Source organism: Meles meles, chromosome 8 (assembly GCF_922984935.1).
Source record: "Meles meles chromosome 8, mMelMel3.1 paternal haplotype, whole genome shotgun sequence".
Lineage (NCBI taxonomy): Eukaryota > Metazoa > Chordata > Mammalia > Carnivora > Mustelidae > Meles > Meles meles.
Window position 1 is genome coordinate 60,422,442 of NC_060073.1, and position 23,141 is coordinate 60,445,582.

The 23,141-nt window shown below is 36.9% G+C and overlaps 1 protein-coding gene and 1 non-coding gene across 3 annotated transcripts in view; both read right to left on the reverse strand.

Annotated features, from left to right (window-relative positions):
- Positions 1 to 23,141, reverse strand: part of FCHSD2 (FCH and double SH3 domains 2) — a 284,199-nt gene that overhangs the window by 35,302 nt on the left and 225,756 nt on the right. Inside the window, exons 10-13 of one of the 2 annotated variants that reach the window (XM_046015694.1) lie at positions 21,007 to 21,102; positions 19,669 to 19,740; positions 10,406 to 10,522; positions 2,521 to 2,625 (exon numbers count right to left, since the gene is read on the reverse strand). In XM_046015694.1, coding sequence (XP_045871650.1) covers positions 2,521 to 2,625; positions 10,406 to 10,522; positions 19,669 to 19,740; positions 21,007 to 21,102 — 390 coding nt within the window. The remainder of the gene's footprint in view (positions 1 to 2,520; positions 2,626 to 10,405; positions 10,523 to 19,668; positions 19,741 to 21,006; positions 21,103 to 23,141) is intronic. The other variant, XM_046015695.1, reaches the window with a different exon arrangement.
- Positions 16,140 to 16,245, reverse strand: LOC123950131. The gene has a single exon (XR_006820135.1). It is a non-coding gene; the product is annotated as a U6 spliceosomal RNA (small nuclear RNA).

Sequence of the window (23,141 nt, forward strand, 5' to 3'; positions counted from 1 at the left end):
ACACTGAATGGAAACACAATATAGAAAAGACTGGATAACGCAGATTAGTCAACAAGGAAGAGTAACAGTCATGTTGATAGGAGTTATAAACCAAAAATGAAGGATATAATGGGATTTTAACCAGCCTTTTCCCTTTTGATTAGGTATTTATAATAAAGTAAATAACTACTAAATGGAAAGAGAAAATCCAATGCAAATGATATATAGGCAAAGGGAAGAAAGGAGTCTACACAAACTACTAATGTCAATTCTTCTGAAGGTTCTTGTGGTCAAGTCTATCCAAAAACCTCACTATGACTGTCTGGTAAGTACTATCCCAATACTACACTCACATATTTGCCATCTAATTTTAGCTGGGTTATTCTTTATATCTGATATGTGAAAATCAAATGAGAGATCATTTTAAGATCATAGTAGTATTAACTATATTTCATGGATATTTAAAGCTGAGATAATAGATCCAGCATCATGGTTTTTAGCATATTCCGTAGTTTTGGTAAGAAAATTATCTCTGAGAATGCAGACTCAAACACTGGTATTAGGAAAAATAAGACAATCTGTTGTGGGACTCTCACTTCATATTTTTAGCTTTAAGCTAACAAACACAGGGCTGTTTAGCACACTCACAGAAATAACAGGTCATTGAGCCTAAATGCAGACTTGTGTGACCAATACCTACTACTGCTACTCCTGGGGGGTTTGGTGGAGGGACGGTACCAGACAGTAACACCATGGAGAGAGTTTGGAAATAGAAAATTCAAGACAGAACACACCCTTCAGAAAACTTCTGAGACTTTTCCTGATCCACCAGGGCTCTGAAACTGGCTTCACTCAGAGTATGGAGAAACAAACAGCAGGAGAAACTCATACACAGGCCAGTGTCTCTCAGACCAGGTAAAGGCCTGCCAGCAGTACTTGGCTGGTACCCTAGGGTAGTGGCTTAGCCTGATCCTGAGTTCAGAGTGGAAAATGGCTATTTATTGTACACCCTGCCCTCTTTACTGTAGAGGCAGTGGATCATGTGTCAGGGACAGGCAAGTTGGGTTTACTGGGGTTTCTCTATGCCAGGCAGATGGCAAGCCTTCCTGGTTCAGATCACTGCCGTGGGGTTGTGCCAAAAACATGCTCACATTCCCTGTTTGCCTAAGCTGCCTCTCCCCTCACCACCCCTTTCCCCTCAACCAACCACTGAAACACTTTCTCAAAACCTCTAGAGTCCTGAAAAGATATATGAAAATCACTAGTTTAGATTAACCCTCAACCAGTCTCTTGTAGAGAGACCCTGGTGGTATCTTGTACACTTACAGTGCCACACTGTGTCCCGGGGAACTTCTTCTCTCATTGGGCAAATGACTGTTAGAGAGTATTTCCCAATGCCAGGCTCAAATCTTCCTCCTTCTTTTGGTTCAAGTTACGCCTCTCGACATTACATGGCATAAATCTTGTGCTACCCCTGTTTCTCTAATTAAATACTGCTCATCTGTCAACACCCATCTCAAATTCTACCTCTTCTGTGTTACCTGCCCTGACAACTTCTCCCACAGTGGTCTCTGTGTCCTCAGGGTTCCTTAAGTATTAAGTATACTCGTGTGGACCATGCCTCAGCATTTATGTTTTACAGTCTCAGCTATCTTTGGCACTCTTTATGCCTTCCTAACAGGAAAATATTCTCCTTGAGGTCTGGATAGTCGGTCTTTCTAAGATGTCTACTTTCTAACATCCCTTCAACATGTTGCACTGGGTAGATAACTATACACAAGTGTGCACAGGTCATCCATGAACTGGTCCTAACCACAATAATTTTTGCTTACTTCCTACCATTATTTCTTCAAAAAACCTCTACTCTAAACAAATCCAACTGCCAAATTGTATCCTATGTCTTTCGCCTTTGCAAATAATATCTTTCTTTCCATCTCAACCTCTCTGCGACCAGGTCAGGTAATATTACTCTAGGGTACATGAACTTCTGGACACTGTACACAAAATGTGTATTTTTTTTTGTGGGAGAGAAGGTTTCACACTTTCAAACACAATCCTCAAAAGGGTTCCATGACCCCTCACCAAAAGATGAAAATCTATTGTCAGGTTTTTTGCCTTAAGCAGACACTTAACCAAGTGTCTCTTTTTAAAAGGTCAGATTTTGCCCCTGAACCAGTGAACCGCCCATTATTGGGGAGGACTTTTCAAGGCTCTGAATATATATGTATCAATTTCATGCCATTAATTTGACTGATCTATTATGTTCCTTGTGAAAACTTTAAAATTAGTATCTTTATCGTGGTATAATTCTTCTGTTAATTTTTCTTGATTATAAACTCTCCAGGTAACAGGTTCAGTGTCTTTTTGTTACATGTACTATCTTGCAGGAAGCAGGTATCAAAAATAAAACTCCGGACACAGATAAAGATGCTGAGTCATCTTCAAATTAAGCAGTGGATAGCAGCTGAATTCTACAGGTATATACCACAGCTGTGATATGGTTGGAGCTGGGGAAAATGCCCCAGTGAGCTGCCTCCTCACCTCTGCTTTACGAATATTTTCTCTGGCTTCATCTATTTTCTGTTCCAGCTCTGCTCGGCTTTGTTCTGACACTGCAACTCCATGACATTCCAGATCATCTAGAACCTATTAAAGAAAACAGGAAAATGATGACTGTTTTTTCTTTTTCTTTTTTTGCTTAAGTGATTACAGTATTCAGGTAATTTAATAGGCTTCAGTGACAAGTGGTCACAATTCCGCTTTTAACATTTAATTTTTTCACTTATTTGTTAATTTTAAAAAAAAAAACCTCTCAATTATACAAAGTTGCAAAAGTAGTACAGAAAGTCCCCCCACCCCTTCACCCAAGGCAACAATTTATAGAACAATACTACAATATAAAAACCAGGAAACTGACATTGGCACAATCTACAAACCTTCCTTGGATTGCATGTTTTGATATGCACACCTTCAATTTCTAAAAATTAAATGAATATAGGGCTGCCTGGGTGGCCCCATTGGTTGAGCGTCTATCTTGGGCTCAGGTCCTGCTCCAGCGTCCTGGGATCCAACCCGCATTGGGACTCCCTGTTCAGTGGGGAGCCAGCTTCTCCCTCTCCTTCTGCCCCTGCCCTGTTCCTGCTCTAATACATAAATAAAAATCTTTTTAAAAAATTATATCCATACAAAGTACTGTTGTAAAACAACAATAAAAAGTGGCAGAAAATCTCATATTTGCACATCCCACTATATGCCCCCCACCCCAGATAATTACTGTCCCATCAATTTACATGTATTTTTCTGAACTATATCTTATGTATCTGATCCTAGAACTGTTTATATGTAAAATACAACTTAGATATATGAGAGTTATGGAATTTAAGATAAGGAGATTAGTAGCTCAACCTAATCATTATGACCCCTTATAAGCAGAGAACTTCCTCTGGCTGGAATCAGATGAAAGACCAGCCAAAAAGGAAGTCAGGGAGTTGATTCCAAGCAAGGGAAGGATTCAGTGCATCATTGCTGGCTCTGAGATGTAGAAGCCCATGTGCAAGGATCAGAGAGAGTAGCCTCCAGGAGCTAAGGGTAGCTCCCAGATGACAGGAAAGATGTATGGACCTAGATCCTACAGTTATTAGAACTAGATTCTCACAACAACCTGAATGAACTTGTAAGTGGGTTCTACCCTAGAGGCCGGCCTCGCTAGCTAAAACAACATGATTTTGGCCTTGTTAGAGCCTGAGCAGTAAAATCAGCCAAGCCCATCCAGATGTCTGACCTACAGAACTGTGAGATAAAATAGTTGCACTGTTTTAAGCTACTAAATTCATGGTAATTTTTTATGGCACATATAGAAAATGGACACAACCATCAGATACAATGTTTCCTCTAAGTTTCAGGAAGATATCCTTGTTAGGATGAAAAATTCTTTATCTTGCTGGCTATGACTTTTATTTTTTAATCACTACGAGATAATTTTATCATTTGATTTTTTGGTAATTATAAAAATAATCAGAATTTTTCATCTTTATTTGGTAAATGCAGTTTATTATGCTGATAAATTTTCTAGTGTTGAATCATCATGGCACTCTAATTAGTCATGTGCTTAAAATATAACGAGATTCATTTTTATTAAAATTTATTTAGCATTTTTATAAGTTTGTTATATCTTTGTTAGAAATCAATAGACTATGTATGTGTTTGTCTACTTTTAGATTCTCTTTTTTGTTCCATTTATCTGTAAGTCCATTCTTACACTAATACTACATCTTGATTTCTGTAGTTTTATGTCTTGAAATGAGGTAGAGTAATCCTTCCATTTTTTTAAAAGGTTTTACTTATTTGAGAGAGAGAAAGCACAACCAGAGGGGGAGGGGAGAGGGACAAGCAGATTCCCTGCTGAGCAGGAAGCCAGGTCCCTGGGATCATGAACTGAGCTGAAGGCAGACATAACTAACTGAGCTACCCAGGTGCCCCAGCCCTCCAGACTTTTTTTTTAAGATTTACTTATTTATTATTTTGAGAGAGAGTGTGTGCAAGCACATGCACATGGGGGGGGTGGTGTGCAAAGGGTGAGAGAGAGAGAGAGAATCCCAAGCAGACTCCATGCTCAGCACAGAGCCCAACGCTTAACTGACTCAGCTGTCCAGGCATCCCAGCCCTCCAATTTTCTTATTTTTCAAAATTGCTTTAGCTATTTTATTTATTTATTTTTATTTTTTATTTTTAAAGGTTTTATTCATTTATTTGACAGACAGAGATCACAAGTAGGCAGAGAGGCAGGCAGAGAGGAGGGGGGAGAAGCAGGCTCCATGCTGAGCAGAGAGCCTGATGGCGGGGCTCGATCCCAGGACCCTGAGATCATGACCTGAGCCGAAGGCAGAGGCTTAAACCACTGAGCCACCCAGGCACCCCGCTTTAGCTTTAGCTATTTTAGATCATTTGCATTTCCATGTATGTTTTAGAGACATTTTGTCAATTTCTTGTGCTTGTTTGTTTTTAAAGATTTTATTTGTTTATTTGTCAGTGAGATAGCAGGGACAGTGGGGGCAGGCAGAGGGAGAAGCAGGCTTCCAGCTGAGCAGGGAAGAGGGAGAAGGAGGCTTCCCGCTGAGCAGGGACCTTGATGTGGGACTCCATCCCAGGGCCCTGGGATCATGACCTGAACTGAAAGCAGGCGCTTGACCAAATGAGCCACCCAGGTGTCCTCATTTTGTCAATTTCTGTAAAAACTCCTGCTGGATGTTAGACTTGGATTGCACTGAATGGATTAGTTTGGAGATAACAGGTATTTAAAAAACAAATTCAAAAAGAGATAAACCAAAAAACAGACTCTAAATACAGAGAACTGATGGTTACTAGAGGGAAAGTAGGTGGGAGGTGGGTGAAATAGGCAGTGGGGATGAAGAGTACACTAATCATGATAAGCAATAAGTAATGTATAGAGTTGCTGAGTCCCTGTGTTGTACACCTAAAACTAATACAACATTGTATGTTAACTATACTGGAATTAAAATTAAAAAAAAAAAAACAAACCTTCAGTTCTCCATGTTAAAAAAATAAAAATAAAATAAAAACACAAACTTCTGTTCTATTGGTCTGTATGTCAGTCATGACAACACTACAATGTTTTGAATACTATAGGTTTGTAATAAGTTTTAAAGTCAAGATGTATGAGTCCTTCAACTTTGTTCTTTTCCAAGACTGTTTGGCTAGCCAGGGTTCCTTGAGATTCCATATGAATTTTGGGATGGGTTTTTCTATTTCTGCAAAACACACTGTTGGGATTTTGACAGGAATTGTGCTGAATTTGTAGATCATTTTGGGTGGTATTGTCATTTTTTCATTTTTTTTTTAGTATTGTCATCTTAATATTATCTTCCATTCCATAAACACACAATGTCTTTCCATTTATTTTTATCTTATTTAATTCCTTTCATCAGTGTCTTATAGTTTTTAGTATATAAGTCATTTGCCTCCTTAGTTAAGTTTATTCCTAAGTATTTTATTCTCTTTGATGGTATTGTAAATGGAATTGTTTTCTTAATTTCTTTTTTGGATTATACATTCTTAGTGTATAAAATGCAACTGATTAGGGGAGCCTGGGTGGCTCAATTGATTAAGTGTCTGCCTTTGGCTCAGGTCATGATGCCAGGACCCCATGATTGAGCTCCACATTATGCTCCTTCCTTTCCTCCCTGTCTGTGTGCTCCTTCTTGCTGTCTCTGTCGCTATCTCTCTCTCTCAAATAAAGAAAAAATCTTAAAAAAAAAAGTGCAACTAATTTTTGTGCATTAGTTTTATATTCTGCAACTCTGCTGAATTTGCTTACTAGCTCTAATAGGGGTGTGTGTGTGTGTGTGTGTGTGTGTGTGTGTGTGTGTAACATCATTTCATTTGTGAACAGAGATAATTTCACTACTTTCTTTTCAATTTGGATGCTTTTTAATTCTTTTTCTTGCCTAATTGCTGTGGCTAAAACTTCTAGTAATGAATATAAGTGGCAAAAGGGGACATCCTTGCCTTGTTTCAGTTTGGACAGTTTCTATTGCTATATATACTTTTAAGCTCCTTGTGGGTTTTTTTTTTTTTTTTTTTTGGTGCCATCCAATCTATTGAATTTTTCATTTCAAATACTCTATTTTCAGCTCTCTAAGTTTCATTTGGTTCTTCTATTTATTTTCCTTTTGTGTCTTTGATATGTTCATGTTTGTTTCCTTTCAAATCCTTGAATTTATTTACTGTTCTAAAGTCCTTATTCGCTAATTCCATCATCTTTGACATTTATGGATCTGCCTCAATTGATTTTTTTCCTTTGGTCATGGGTTATATTCTCTTGCTTCTTTTAATGTTTAGCAAATTTGACATTGTGAATACTATGTTGTTGTTGTTGTTGTTGTTTTTTGAGAGGGAGGGGAAGGGCCAAGGGACAGGGAGAGAGAAAAGAGAAAAAGAGGTACCCCATGAATACTATGTTAGTGAATACTGGATTTTATTTCCTTTCTGTGAAGAGTAGATTTTTAAAATTTTTCCTGGCAGGCAAATAAGTTACTTGTAGATTAGTTTGATCTTTTTGAAGCCTGTTTTAAAGCTCTGTTAGGTTAGTTCTAAAGTAGCCCTACTGCAAGACAAGTTAGCCTTGGAACCACTGTATGATCTATTTGTAGTCTCCTGAATGCCCCAGGTGATCCATGGGAAGTCTCAACCTTGGCTAATCACAACCTGAATGTATCCTAGACCTGTGTGACCTCTGGGAATCCTTCAGGTTATCTCTGTCAGTCCCTACCCTGTATTGTGGAACTTCATCATATGCACGTGTGGTTTAGTATTCACCAACAGAATGAAGGGGGGACCTATGTCGATTTTTGGATTCTTTCTCTGCACTCCATATTGTCTGGTACTTTGCCCTGAAATTCATGCCACTTCAGCCACTCTGAACTCTGATCTCTGTCATCTCAACTCTGAGTCTGTGGTGCCCTGCTTAAGTTATCCCTTCCTGCCCTGCAATATAGAAAGTGCCTTTAGGCAGAAAACCTAAGAGATCATATGGCTAATAATTCTATGTTTTTTTAAGTGTGATCCCATGGTAATTTATTATGGTGCTTTATCATGGCCAAAAGCAGAACCGGTTTCAGTATTAAAAAACCCCTTGGGCGCCTGGGCTCAGTGGGTTAAGCCTCTGCCTTCGGCTCAGGTCATGATCTCAGGGTCCTAGGATCGAGTCCCACATCAGGCTCTCTGCTCAGCAGGGAGCCTGCTTACCCCCTCTCTCTGCCTACCTCTCTGCCTACTTGGGATCTCTCTCTCTCTGTCAAATAAATAAATAAAATCTTAAATAAATAAATAAATAAAATAAAAAACCCCTTTATTTTGTTGCTTAAATTATACCTTACTAAATTAAAGCTTATCATAGCTCATGTTATTAAGAAATGGAAAAGTTGTTGAAATCTGCCTGTATTTATCTCCTAGCAGAAAGATACAATATGCCTTGACAACAGAGAGAAAAAGTAGACATATTTTTAATATTTGAACATTTATTTTCAAATATAGTAGAGCATTTTATTTATTTTTTAAGATTTTATTTATTTATTTGACAGACAGAGATCACATGTAGGCAGAGAGGCAGGCAGAGAGAGAGGGGGAAGCAGACGCCCCGCTGAGCAGAGAGCCTGACTCGGGGCTCGATTCCAGGACCCTGGGATCATGACCTGAGCCGAAGGCAGAGACTTAACACACTGAGCCACCCAGGCGCCCCTATAGTAGAGCATTTTAATGAAAAAAGTCTCTTATGTGTTTAACATTTTGAAGTATAAAGCTGCAGTAATTCATCTAATTACTATTTATTGGCTATATGGTAGACAGAGAACTTGTCTCTCTAGTTCACAAATTCTTTGAGATAAACTGTGTTAGAGAAACTGCACTCAAGAAACCTCATCTCTCTATGAATCTCATTTACATGACCAGATTCTGAAATTTATACTGTAGTTTGACACCAGGTTTGGGGGGATTTGGGGTAAAGAGGGGAGTTTTATTTTGCATGCAAGAGGGATGTAAACTGTTATAACCAGGTAGACTGGAAGACTGTGTTTTTTTTGTGTTTTTTTTAAAAGATTTTATTTATTTGACAGAGATCACAAGCAGGCAGAGAGGCAGGCAGAGAGAGAGGAGGAAGCAGGCTCCCTGCCGAGCAGAGAGCCCGATGTGGGGCTTGATCCCAGGACCCTGGGATCAGGACCTGAGCCAAAGGCAGAGGCTCAACCCACTGAGCCACCCAGGTGCCCCAAGACTGTGTTTTTGAAAAAAAAAAAAAAAAAAATTACTACAGTATTTCCCACTCCACATATTCTTCTAGAACCTTGCTATTTCCCTACCAAGAAGTGGAGTTTATGTTCTCTCTCCCTGAACCTCAACAACAGGCCTTTGTGACTGCCAGTTAACAAAAAAATGACACAGTAATATCATGTTATTTCTGAGACTAGGCCAAAAAAGATAACACAGTTCCTACTTGGCTTATTCTTGGGACTCAAACCTTTGGGGTCCTGTGCCACCATGTAACAGCTAAGGTGAAGCCACTGTGCTGGACAGACCACAGAGAGACCGAGATGCATGAGGAGCTCCAGCTGTTCTAGTTCCCAGCTGTTCAAGTCCTCCTGTTCCAAGCACCAGATATTTCAGATTTCAGTGGGGAGGCCTGTGAGGTGACTTGAGCACCAGTCACTATCTGACTGTAACCACATGGGAGACTCCCAAGTGACAAGTGGCAAGCTAAGTCCATCCAATCTCCACAGTGCTAAGAGACAATTAAAAATGCTCTTTTTTGTGGCATTAAGTTTGAGGTGTTTTGTTTTGCAGCATTAGATTAGTGGAGCATTGAACTCAGGATCCCTGTGAGACAGTAAAAAGAAGTCAAAGCAGGCAAGAGGATATATGTATACACAGAAGAAAGGTCTAATGTTGGAGATATTAATTTATGATTTGTGGTAAGTGAAACCATGGCATTGGTTGAGAGTGCCTATAATGAGAATAAAGAATAAGAAAAGAGCCTAATACAGAACTCTAAGGAATTTAAATATTTAAATATGAAGTGGAGAAAAAACCTATCAAAGAATATAAGAATGGCTAGAGAGGCAGAAGGAAAACCAGGACAATGTTAAGTCATGGGTAACTAGAGAAGAGGGTTTTTCAACACAAAGTGAGTTGTTGATTATGATGAAACTGCCAACAGGTTTTGAGAAATAAAAGTGTCCATTTTGGATTTAGCAACATAGACCACTGGTGATTTTGGCAAGTGAAGTCTGTATGAAGTGTGAGGGAAGGGAAAGTAGGAAAAGTCCAAATATTATGGGCTAAAAAATAAGCGTGAGGTTAGGAAACCTAGACATGAATAATTCTTTTAATAAGTTGGATGTGAAGGTAAAGAAAAAGTTATAAATAAATGGAAATTATAAAAAGTTTACTATACCTTGTGCTTAGAGTTTAGCCTTGAATATACATTTTTTTGGTGTTTAATTTTAGTTTTTAAATTTTTAATTTAATTTTATTTAGCTCTGTTGCATGCTCTACCGACTGAGCCAGCCAGGTGCCCCTTAAAGATACACTTTCATGGACTCTACAATTAAGTCTTCAAAAATTTTATCTCAGTCATTAAAAGCTTAATTCAACACAGGCATGTCTCTTCTCCTACCTGAAAGACGGTAATACACTATCACTAGCTTTTCTTAGAAAATTTTATGGCAAAATAAATTACTGTGTTGCTGCTTGAAAGGCTTAAGGAATTTCCAAGCTAAGTAGATAGCTGAGAGCATACTGCTGAGTGGCTGAAATTACAGAAAAAACATAAAGATGTTTTTCACATTAATAAAACTCAACTCCTTAAATTGGTTTGCCATTAGTTAAATGTCGCCTAAGACTCTATTATACTTACCCGCTGTTGGTGGACAATGTTTTTGTGCTCACGTGCCACACGTGTGGCCCATTTTCGAGCTTCCTTGTTTAGACTGTGCTCCTCTGTGGTCCCAGTTTCCGATTCTAATTGTCGGCTCTACAACATAAGAGAGAACAGAGACCAAAATCGTTATGCCTACTGAAATCACTACAGTTTGTAGGTGGACCAGAGAGCCTTCACTTAATCAGCACTCAAAACAAGCCCTGCTCCACTACTGTGGGAAGCAATGTCTCATATCAGAACATTAGCAGGACGGTATGAAACCATAAATGAACACAGGATTTTTCAGTTTGCACTGTTTAATATTGGAGCTTCACCTCTAATACTGTGGACTGATCCATTTTGGGTGGGAAAAAAGTTAGCTAAACAAAGAAAAAAGAAAGTATTTATGCCAACCTACCATGATACTAAAATGGTTACATAGGTAAAATGGAAACAACTCAATTGTTTTAATGGGATTTAAAAAAAGAATCAATGGATAAAAGTGAAGAGAACAAAACAATACAATAACAATAGCACAACCTCTTGTCCACAAAAACACTGGGTTTATTTTTTTTTAAGATTTTATTTATTTATTTGACACACAGAGAGAGAGATCACAAGTAGGCAGAGAGGCAGGCACAGAGAGAGGGAAACAGGCTTCCTGCCTAGCAGAGAGCCCGATGCGGGGCTCGATCCCAGGACCCTGGGATCATGACCTGAGCTGAAGGCAGAGGCTTTTTTTTTTTTTTTTTGACTTTTTTAAAAAGATTTTATTTATTTATTTGACAGAGAGAGATCACAAGTAGGTAGAGAGGCAGGCAGAGGGAGAAGCAGGCTCCCTGCCAAGCAAGGAGCCTGATGTGGGACTCGATCCCAGGACACTGGGATCATGACCTGAGCCGAAGGCAGAGGCTTAACCCACTCAGCCTCCAGGCACCCAAGATACTAGGTTTAAGTTATTAAATTAGTTTCAGGTCCATCACCAATTCACCAAAAACCCTCAAACTAGATTTTGCCCTTCCTCTGGACTCTAATATCATATAAGAGTGGTGTTTCATTAAATGATCAGTAAGGGTTTCTTCTAGCCCTAAAATACTACTATTCTGTTTCACAAAGGACAAACTGCAAAATTTAAATTAGCAGTATTAATAGTTAGCCCCTCCTACACAAAAGTATCGTGAAAAGTGCTTCACATAACTTTTATAACAACCTCATGAGGTGATTCATATAGTCATCTTACAGAAAAGGAAACTCAGATGTTAAAATGTCTAGTGTCTACCAGATATTACATGTTACAACTCTGATTTATATAAGTCTGATTTCAGAATTAGAGCTCTTAACCACTAAATTATTTTAATTTTCTCTAAACTCTCAAGAACCCATGGAAAAAAACATCAAATAATTAGGAAAACAAACAATCTCTTAAATATGAATTAATCCAAGAGGATTTTAATACAAAAAAGAGGCAAAATTTTACAGTGGGAAAATCTTGGAAAACTCACTTTTGCAAGGCCACACAGCTCAAAATTGGAAGAGTAAGTAGAATTTGGCTGTATCAAAAACTTAATATTTCTGTTGGGGGGATTATAAGCAAGGTTCAAAAACTTTTACTCTATGCAGACATTTCAACTAAAGCTAGATTATACAATGATAAATGCACTGAAATAGAGCAAAAGAATCAAAATCAAAATCTAACCGATTTCACAACTGATTCATTCTTTGGGCTATTAGAAATCTGGGACCCATTTTTATTATTATATTTTGCTTTGTAAAAGGACCTAGGCATTTACATTTTAATCCATTCTCAGAAGTCAAGGTTTATAATGTTAAAAGGTGGATGCAGATTGCAAATGCAATCTACATTAACCAGAGGAATCTAATGTATAAATGGAATGCAAGAAATGTGTATTCTGAAGAGCCCAGGCATAGGTTTTTAAGTCAGACAGACTTAGTTTTCATTCTAAGTCCTTTATTATGTTTATGATCTTGGACATGTTTTTAATCTGAGTCTTAAGTCACATTTGAAAATTGGTGAAAATGCCAATCTCATAGGGGTTGTTAGGATAAAAGTAGCTCATATTATAAACATTCTCTTACACTAACTATATAATTAAGTATCCAATAAGCGGGAATTGTTAATGCTAGACACCCAGCTGAAAATGACCTGAAACAAAATATTGTTAATATTAGTAAAAAATTCCACATAATTCCTAGGTTCTTGCTAGCCCAAAGAATGAATTAGAAATAAGACTGAAGGTATACTGATAGATCAAGGCAGATCTCAAACAGAATGAACTTATACGCAACAGAATTGAGGAGAAAGAAGACAACTGATGGAGAAATTATATTTTTATCACTGAACAACATTTTAGGAATAGGTAAGTGTGTTAAATGTGTACTGGCTACAGAAGGTCAGAGCCCTAGTTGCTCACACATAATCTCTACCTTTTCACTGAGTATTTCCTGTGCTTAAGAGCTGGGGAAGTATAGATAGGGCCTTTCCCCCTTTCTCTTTGGGTTTACTATTGCTCAGATGGGAGTGTCCAACGATTAAGACAGACAACAAATGCCACTGATTGGGAGATGTGATTCTGTGATTTAAATTCAAATTAATTTTTTTTCCTAAATCAAGCCATGGAAAGAAATGTGGAAGCTACCTATAACTCAGGGTCTAGACAAATGAAAATTTCATACAAGGCAAACACAACCCAGATATTAAACAACACACAGAGAAATGTTCTAATGCCACCTCTACCATCCAAGATTGCCATAAATTGGGATCTAGTGTAGATCAGATGGTGGTGTTAGCGGTGGCTGATTCTACCAAAGGAACTGGTAGTGACTGCTTCTTTTTGAAATGTTAGCTAATTTGATCCCTAGTTCAAACTCTTAACATTTTCCCTTTACTTCTTAAAAATGCATTTGAAACATAAGAGAATAGTAACATATATAAGCTATTAAGCACAACATTTTAAAGCACATTGCTATCTGCCTAAAGCAAAATATGAGAATTTAAAAATCATGTATCAAAAAGCACTATAGCCTAGCTCTGAAAAAGTTCACTTATTGAACTTGATTATTTTTAAAAGAGACATATGTAATAATGCCACAATTCTCAGAAAAATGGTGGCACAAAAATAATTCAAATAATTTATTCAAATAAATTAAAATTCAAATAATTTAAAAACTGAAGAGAAATGACATACAAGCATTTTCTTAGCAGTTTTTTTTTTTATTTGACATAGAGAGAGAGAGAGAGAGATTACAAGCAGGCAGAACATCAGGCAGAGATAGAGGGAGAAGCAGGCTCCCCGCTGAGCAGAGAGCCCAATGCGGGGCTTGATCCCAGGATCCTGAGATCATGACTTGAGCTGAAGGCAGAGGCTTATTAACACACACCACCCAGGTGCCCCTCCTATCAACTTTTAAGTACAGGACTGGTAGTTTTTCATTTGTCAGTTTGGGTATTTGCAAGTTAGGTCAACTAAATGTGACTTTTGAGATCTTTGGAAACATCAGATTTTAGAAATCATACACATTTTAGTAAAAAAAAAAATACAGAAGCAGATGGATCTTTTTCCGTTCCCTCTGAGTAAAATAACTTCCTTATTGTTTTTTGTATTGTCCTTCAAATCTCAGGTCACACGTATAGGGGGAGGGGCAGAGGGAGAGAATCTTCAAGTAGACTCCTCCACTTCAAGTAGAGCACAGAGCCGAACACTGCTGAATCCCACAACCTGAGAGCTTATCATGACTTGGGCTAAAACCAAGCCAGACGACTGACTGAGCCACCCAAGCGCCTCAGCGGTTACCTTTAAACAGTAACAGTTCAGGTGAAAACTTTCTACATCATTCTTTTTTTATAATTAGGAAACTATACAGCTATGTTATTTTTTTCTAAAAGGGTATTATTTATTGCATATTTAAGCTCTGTGCTAACTGCTTTACAAACATTACTTAGCTCTCAAAATAATCTGAACAATGATTCTCAATTTATAGGTATGGAATTCTAGGCTTAGAAAGTGTATGTGTTTTTTTTTTAAGCCAGTATGTGGTGAATGCAGAGCTTGTATTGAGTTCTCTTTGACTTCAGATTCCTTGCTACCTTACAACTGTATTGTCTCACTAATTGTTCTATATAGTTAATACCAATATTGATAAAATAAAGGCAGTAATATTGAAGAAGATATTGTTAAAATACAAATTTCCTTTGAATGAAGCTTTGGCTAGGCCATTTACTTAGAGGTAAGACGGCTTTTGCTTTCACTTCGTTTTTAGAAAAACAAAGGCCATGTTTCATATGAGTTTAAAAAGGCCTTCAGAGCCTTCGCAATGTTAAATTTTTTGAAAGTTCCCAATTTTTTTTACAGAATATAAATTTTTTTACAGAATATAAATTTTCTACAGAATTTTTTACAGAATATAAATACTAGTCTTTTTAAATTTATAGTTATTAAATAACTTTAAAGAACTACATGACAGAAATTAACATTTTACTATTCTAGATATATCAGTTTGTTTTTTTTAAAGATTTTATTTATTTGACACAGAGAGAGATCATAAGCAGGCAGAGAGTCAGGCAGAGAGAGAGGAGGAAGCAGGCTCCCCGCTGAGCAGAGCCTGATGTGGGGCTCGATCCCAGGACCCTGAGATCATGACCCGAGCCGAAGGCAGCGGCTTAATCCACTGAACCACCCAGGCGCCCCTAGATACTATCAGTTTTTAAGTCATCTTAACTATTTGTCCTTAAGATATGATTTCAGTTCACTTTAGGATTAAAATAAGGGCATAGAAGGTTAAGACAGGCATCTGACCATGTGCTCAGAGGGCAAATTGAGTAGGGATAGAAAAGATGATTTCATACAAGAAACACTGTCATAATTTTCCAAGTCTGTTACCAAAATATAACCATTTGAAAGAGAGAAAAAGAGATGGTCATACATAATGAATGAAAACTAGCATTTACATAGCAAAATACTAGCATTTCAACCTAATTTCAAAAGATAATGTTAGGGTTGTCAAGCCAATGTCATATGCCAAGAACAATCCAGTTATTAACCCTCATTCAAGGGATTTGTACTAGTATTTTTCAGCTTACTGGTATATATTTATTGTGTTAAATATTTAATCCACTTCAGTTTTTATGAAATTTAATAATATACTGTTAATTATTTCAAGAAAATTATTTTTACTTGTTTTACTCTTCAAAGTAAAACAAGCTTTTTTTTTAGTAAAAAGCATCTGGATCTGCATAGCTTATTATATGTCTAGTACTCATGTTTATACAGGTTCATGGTCCTAAAATTTTGAAATTCACAATGCTCTGAAAATCACAGGTGTTTTAGGTAAGCTTGGAGTCACAGCTCAGGTGTGGCAAAATTTGACTTGAACCAAAGAGACATTATTTATAGTTTTTATTTATTTCACTTGGTATAACTATTCATATGTTTTACTGCAAAAATACTATGCTTGATCATGAGGTCCTTCCCCTTGTTTAGGGTTGTTATACAATATATGGTATATGGATCACCCTTCTAAAACCTGAAAAAGTCTGTTATTTTGTTTTTTTAAATGTTTTATTTTTAAGTAATCTCTACGCCAAACTTGGGGCTTAAACTCACAACCCCAAGATCAAGAGTCCCATCATCTACCAACTGAGCAAGTCAGATGCCCCTAAAAATCCAGGATATCTATGTTACTTTATTTATTCATTTTCAAGATTTTATTTTTTAAAAATATGGAACACTTCATGAATCTGCATGTCATCTTTGACAGGGGTCATGCTAAACTTCTCTGTATTGTTCCAATTTTAGTATATATGGTGCTGAAGCGAGCACTGAAAAATTTTAAGTTTTGAAACACATCTGACCTGAAGGCTTTTGTTGGGAGACTGTGAACCTCTAAGTCACATATTTTAAATATATCATACAACTTGGAAAGGAGTGGAGCAGCGCTCTTCATGAATCATAACTTATTCTGACTATACTCGGAGAGTAGCAGGAGCTCACAACTGGGTTGAGTGTGTGTAGTCCCTCTGGGAAGCAAACGGGAGCTATTAGATACCAAAGGTAAATTTAAGAGAAAAACCTGTCCTTCAGTCATGCCATGAAAACAAGACAAAAAACCAAAAACAAAACCACTGTGTCTGACACTCTCTAGATATATCTAGAGCCTGACTGGTTGGAACAGCCACAAGAGGAGTATGCCTTTACTCCGGCAGCTCTCACAGAGATTCTGCTTTAAGAGCTATAATCACAGGCTAGATTAAAAAAGTGAACTCCCAGGCTCTTTTGTGTTAGTACTTCACCAAGGCATCTGTGGGAAGCTCCAGATACCTACAGATGGTTAGAAAATGCATCAAATCCAGAGAAAGCACAAAGACTCAGTATATAGATGGTAGGTTTTCTATGAAAAGCAAGTAAGTCCTTTTTGAAAGACTGAAGAACTTAGGACAACCCCCTCTGAACACTTGACTGCCAGCACTGCTGTTTCTGGAGAGCAACACTTTAGTCTATAATCAGAGCCTTTCATTTTTGGATACTGTGGTCGGTATATATATGTATAGAAGGATGGTACCGACTTACTCACAAGGAGGATTTTCCACAAATTCTCTATCACAGTGCTTTCATGTTCATATGCCAATGCTATAGGCAATACAAGACTTCCATCAGCAGATAAAACCACTCACTAACAATGAGAATTTTGAAGTAGTTTCCCTGTAGAGTATACTGGTCCCATTAGTCTTTACAGACAAGGTTAACTTTTGGTAAATATTTTTTTCTTAGTTTTATTGAGAAATAATTGACATACATCACTATATAATTTTAAGGCATATAGCATGTTAGTTTGATTTACATGTATTGTACATATTTTTAATAAATGCATAAAATGCCCCTCTTAGCAAAAATTTAATGTGCAAAAGTCTTAAATTACAGCAACTGGCCATTTTACTTAATATTTAATCTTAAGATGGTAGAAATAAATATCACAACTAGTGGCTAAAATAACAGGAAAAGATCATACATCAAAAAATTTGTCAGCTAATTTTTTTTAAAGACTTTATTTATTTGAGACACAGAGAGAGAGTGTACGCACACAAGTGGGAGGAGCTGCAGAGAAAGAGGGAAGTAGGCTCCCCACTGAGCAGGGAGACCCATGCGGGGCTTGATACCAGAACCCTGAGATCATGACCTGAGCCAAAGTCAGCCCACTTAACTGACTAAGCCACCCAGGGACCCCTGTCAGCTATTTTTTATATTTGTGATACCATGATAAAAATGTCAGCTTATGGTATCTGTGAAGATCTTGTTATTTGCAGTTCAGGAAAGGTAAAAGGGAAAAAGTCTTCACATCCCCACCAGGAAATATGGGGGGAAAGTTTCCGTAAGTTTTTCCTGCCTTAAATGCAAACATGTGTGTTTCCTGTATTATTCCCCATCCAGGTTAAATAGGATAGGAGATCCTTTTCATTGGACATGAGGAAATGTCCTTAAGGGCACATATCACTAGTTCTGGTAATGGAAGGGACAAACACCGAGGTGTATGTAGAGCAGAGGTGCCGAAAACTATAAGAGGGGTGGGAACGGACACTAATTGTTAGCTACTGCTGCTGTTTATTCCATACTGATTGCTTTTTAGGCGTACAAACTGTTAAGAAATATGTTGATGAGATCCACACTGTGGAATGAAAAAGAACAGAAGTCCCAAGGGACTTTCAGCCAACTCAATAAGAGAGTTAAGTGCAGGGGTACCATGAATATAAAAGCGTTACAAGACTTCATAATCTTTATAATGTCTCCTATATTTGATATTTTGCTGTTTCCTATAGCAATTAGGGACAATACCTAAAAAAATCAAATATGCTTGTTTTGTGGAAAGATAGGGGGAAAAAAGACAGTCAACATTTATTCTGTATCTACTATGTGCCAGGTACTGAGTCAAATGCTTAAGTATCTCATTTAATTTTCAAATAGATTAAAGTCTTCAACATTTACATAGGAGAAGGCTGAATCAGAGAGGTTATATATATATAAACATATAAATAAAATAAACACAGCCAGCAAATGGCACAGTCAGGATCTGACTGCAAAGCTCATGATTTCTCATTCTATAATACCTGGATTAATTTCTAAAACAAATATGACCCATGTGACAGCTGAATGACTCTCCAAAATTGGGATCCTAGTATATATGTACTTGTCAATTTTCCCTTATAGAAAATCCTCTTTTTGGGAGTTAGGGAAATTTTAGGGTACATCTCATATTCTTAGAAAAAACCTGCATTAAAAACTCCTTTCAGCATAAACAATGAATTCTGTTACACTGAAAAGAAATAAAGAAAAAAAAGCATTTCACAAAATAAGATACAAAATGGCCAATAAATATATATGTATACTCAAAATTAATAATCATAAAAACATAAATTAAATGAAATATGGTATGCAAAATTAAAAAAAATCTCCTTTCAGCAAAGAAAGGTGAACATTACTCTTTTCAACTTTCTGGTATCATCTGAAAAATGGTATTTGAGGATACAAAGAAAGGACACTGTAGAAATCAATAACTATATGGAAATAAGGGCAAGAAAATCAATGTTAACCAGGAGACAGCTACTAAGTTACTACATTAGATGAAACTTGCCACTGATCATTGTCACTTGTAATGATATTATAGTTAACACTAAGCTTCCCAATCTAATTCTATGGTTATACAAAATAGAAATAATTGCGTATTTATAAAGCCATTTTGGCCAGTTTCTTCTGGTATGTCACTCTAAAGCATGAATCAAAATAATCATATATTGAAATAAAATGATAATGTAAAGATAAGTCAAAAAACAAAAAGGGTACAATCATTTCAAGCCTTAGTTAACTTTAACAGTAATATTCTGACTGTATGCTCTTATCTGGTTTTCAACTTCTGCAGGAAAAATATTACAATTTGAAATGGGTTATATTAAAAAAGGCTTCAGCTTCCCCTTGATAAAGGCAAGATTAGCTCTACAATTCTTTCCAACATGCCTCTCCAGGAAAACAAAGGTGCTTTAGACAAGATGAAAAATGAGAAGTTCAATCCTTTCACTATAAATAGGGAAGGAAATGCTTAATTTATATAGGAAAATGGAAAGCCCCAGTTTACACAATCAGTGGCCCATTACACACCCGAATACATTTTTAATCCCAATACTAGGTTCCACCCTTCATTAACATGCAAACCCACACATCCCATCTCCCCCACCCTTGGCCCACACCCCCATATACCTCAGCTATGGTCATTCTCAGAGCACTGACAGGGGAGAGCTCAATATCCACCAGTTGGGCAGCTTTTAAACTCTGCCCAGTAAAGATTGCACAAGGACAGAAAACAGCATAGTTAGAACTTTAAGGCAAACAGGGACATGCAGCTAAGAACATTTAGCACAGTGTCTAGAAACAGAATAGGATTTCGGATTGTAGCTGGGCCTTGAACAAGTGAAATGAGAGTCTACTGTTATTCTTATTTTTCTGAGGAAAATGGGCAAAGATAAAATAATCTTGAATTAGCTGCAATTTTCAGTCAACTTGGTGAACCTGTCCACACCCTGTATCTTCTAATGCTTCATTCCTCTCAGGTAAAGAAGTCAAATTATAGGATGTCGCTGAGTCATTAAGAAAAAGCTGACTGATTAAAAAAGGCACTAACATAAAGGGCAACGGTTATAATCTAGAGGTAAATGCTGATTTCCTATATTTTTTTATATAGCCACGAACAGGGCTCCTTTAAATGTAAGAAAAGTAATAAAGATAACTCTAGTAAAGATGTATTAAACTGATACCATGAAACTGTGATATCATAAATTCCCCTGGTTCTGATTCCATGTTTACTAAAAGACCTTACGAATATAATTTGACTTCTCTCTTGGCTTGCCCACATTGAAAGAATGTGCTAGATATGCCAACATGCGCTTTCTTAACTTGCAGAAGTTGATTGTCTTCTTTTTTTATGTTATCAAATTTGCATTTTCGTTCTGTTGTTTTTAATTCAAATAATGGCAAACATTTTTCATAAACTGAAGGATAAAATGCATGATTAATATCTGCTTTTTAAAATATTGCCAATTTGAGCATTTATGTTAATGCTCTGATATTCTAGGAAATCTGAAAGGAATGAAAAAGGGTCTGTAATTTTTTATAAAGCCAACCAAAATATGTGCAGGCACACATTCACTGTTCTGTTTATTGATTTTTATTCTGGTTAAAATTTAACCACTGGTTTCTTTGGAAGGGTGTCCACGAGAAGAATTTCATGGATAGAAAGTATAATTTATATTTGAATTGAAAAAAAAATTTAATGAACATATTTTCTTCTTCTTTCTGTTCAGTTTGCAGGTTTTTAGTTACATGTCTTAGAACTTAACCTCATTTAAGTTGCTAACATAAAGATACTGGGTTTTAGTCACATTTTAGAAAGGAGAAATGGCCGTTTCTCTGCATACTTACAATTCTGTTATGAAATTAAGGAGACACACTCAGCTTTTTCTGTCTAGTTCAAGGATAATAGTTATCTGAGCACAAACATAGCTTAAAAACAAATGGAATGAAAATCTGGAATTCCCTTACAGTATCGCTGTCACAGGGCTGGAACTGGAAAGGCTGGGGTTTGTGAAATACAGCATTCTCTTGTAAAAACAGCTGAAGATTATAGTCCCGTACCACCTAAAGAGAAAATAAAGTATCTTTAAGTCTTTAAGAAGGTTATGATGTCAAGTAATTATATTTTAAAGTTTAAGATTTATTCTGCTGCTTTCCAAAAATGAGAAATCATCCAACATTATGTGATCAAAAGGAAATGGTAAGTACACATTTTTTTTCATTTTAGATAACAGTTGTTACTTATGTGTCCCATTTTCTCAATAGTCTAAATATGGAAAGTACTAGTTTAGAAACTAGCCCAGGACTAGATAATAGGCAATATTTTAAGACAGCAAAAAGATAGCAATTATGCAAAAAGTTGCTCTTTTTAATGAGGGCAGTGGGATGAGAGCAGGTCTCTCCCAGCTATAAAGTTTTGTAGATCTCTTAAAGTCTGCTATATGGAGACTTTCACCTACTAGGAAACTTCCAGATAACCCCATCCATAGCATAAAATAGTATTAAAACAATTTTTCAAAAGTAGGCACCATGCTCAAAGTGGGGGTTGAACTCACGACCCCAAGATCAAAAGCCACATGCTCTACTGACTGTGCCAGCAGATACTCCACAAAATAGTATTTTTATAGTACTTCTTGACATCATTTCTAGGATATTACATTTTTTTAAGATTTTTTTTTTTCATTTTAAACTAATCTCTATACCCAATTGGGGCTGGAACCTACAACCCCAAGATCAAGCAGTTGTGTACTCCACAGAGCCAGCCAGGTGCCCCTAGGAGGTTACATTCTAACTACCATCTTAAAGCATACCAAGGAATTCAAATAGAAGGGGAATTCCAATACACAGAAGGTAGCAAAACAAATAGTGCAGAAAGATAGCCATCTGAAGAGACTTCACTGCACTATATACTGGGAAAGAGTGGAAATCAACAACATTTGTGCAGAAACCCATTTTCCATTTTGCTACAGGGCTTACCCTTCACTTATTTTCCATTAGCACCTCTGCTAGAGGATGGGCAGAAGAAGAAAAGTTTAAAGTAGCTCTGTAGCTATACGTTAGTAGTTCTGGAAAAAGAGTTTATTGAAGAGACAGAGAAAGGAGGGGTTATATTTTACATTTTATTTATCAGCACAAACCCAGTTCCCTACTGCCCATTCAACAACCACTTACTGAGAGAGCTTACCAAGCCCAGTGTTAAATGCAGAGGTGAGGGTAATATATAGATGAATAAAGATTAAACAAGGTTAGCATCTTCAAGGAATTTATAATCTGGAAAGCGGGAGAACCAGACAGTACACAATTAAATACACTGTGGAAGTATGTAGAGGGTACTAGGAGAAACAAAAGAAGGTGAGGAGAGCTTGGCAGAATTCTGTCAGGCAAGGCTTGCTGAATAAACGTATTCTCAAAGGGAAATGCATTTTATTTTCCCTGGATTCCAGTTTTAAGCTGTGAAAACTCTTGATACACCCCTGAGAGCCTCATTAATCACCATGAAGAAAAAGCTAAGAGGATCACCCCTCTAGTTACAACCTTTTTAGATTTTTAACTTCATTATAACATATATAAAAGGAGAGACAACAAACCCACCTGCCTCTTCTACCCCCAACTATACTGAAGCAAGTCTCAGACATAACTTTTCATCCATAAATATTTCAGTATGATATCTAAAAGACAAGGACTGTTTTAAAAACCCTACCCATATTAAAATTCACAATAAATGCTTATAAAACAACCAGTAAGTGTTCAAATTTCCCTGATTGTTTGATATTTTTAAGTTTTTCGGATCAGGATCAAAATAAGGCGCCCACAGTGCAGGTGGATGATGTTGCTTAGGTTTCTTTTCATATAGAGGCTCCTTCCTTCTTCCACCTCTTTTTTTCTCTCTTTCAGTTTGCTGAAGAAAACTGTGTTTTTGTCCTGTAGCATTTCCCACAGTCTGAATTTTGTTGACTGCATCCTTGTAGTTTTCTGTTTCCTGTATGTCCTATAAGTTGATGCTTGATTGCATTCAGGGTTTTTTGTATTGTTTTTTTGCAAGGTGATGTTTAGTTTGATGAGGAGGCTTGCATCTGATTAACCCCCTTTTTTTATGATATTAA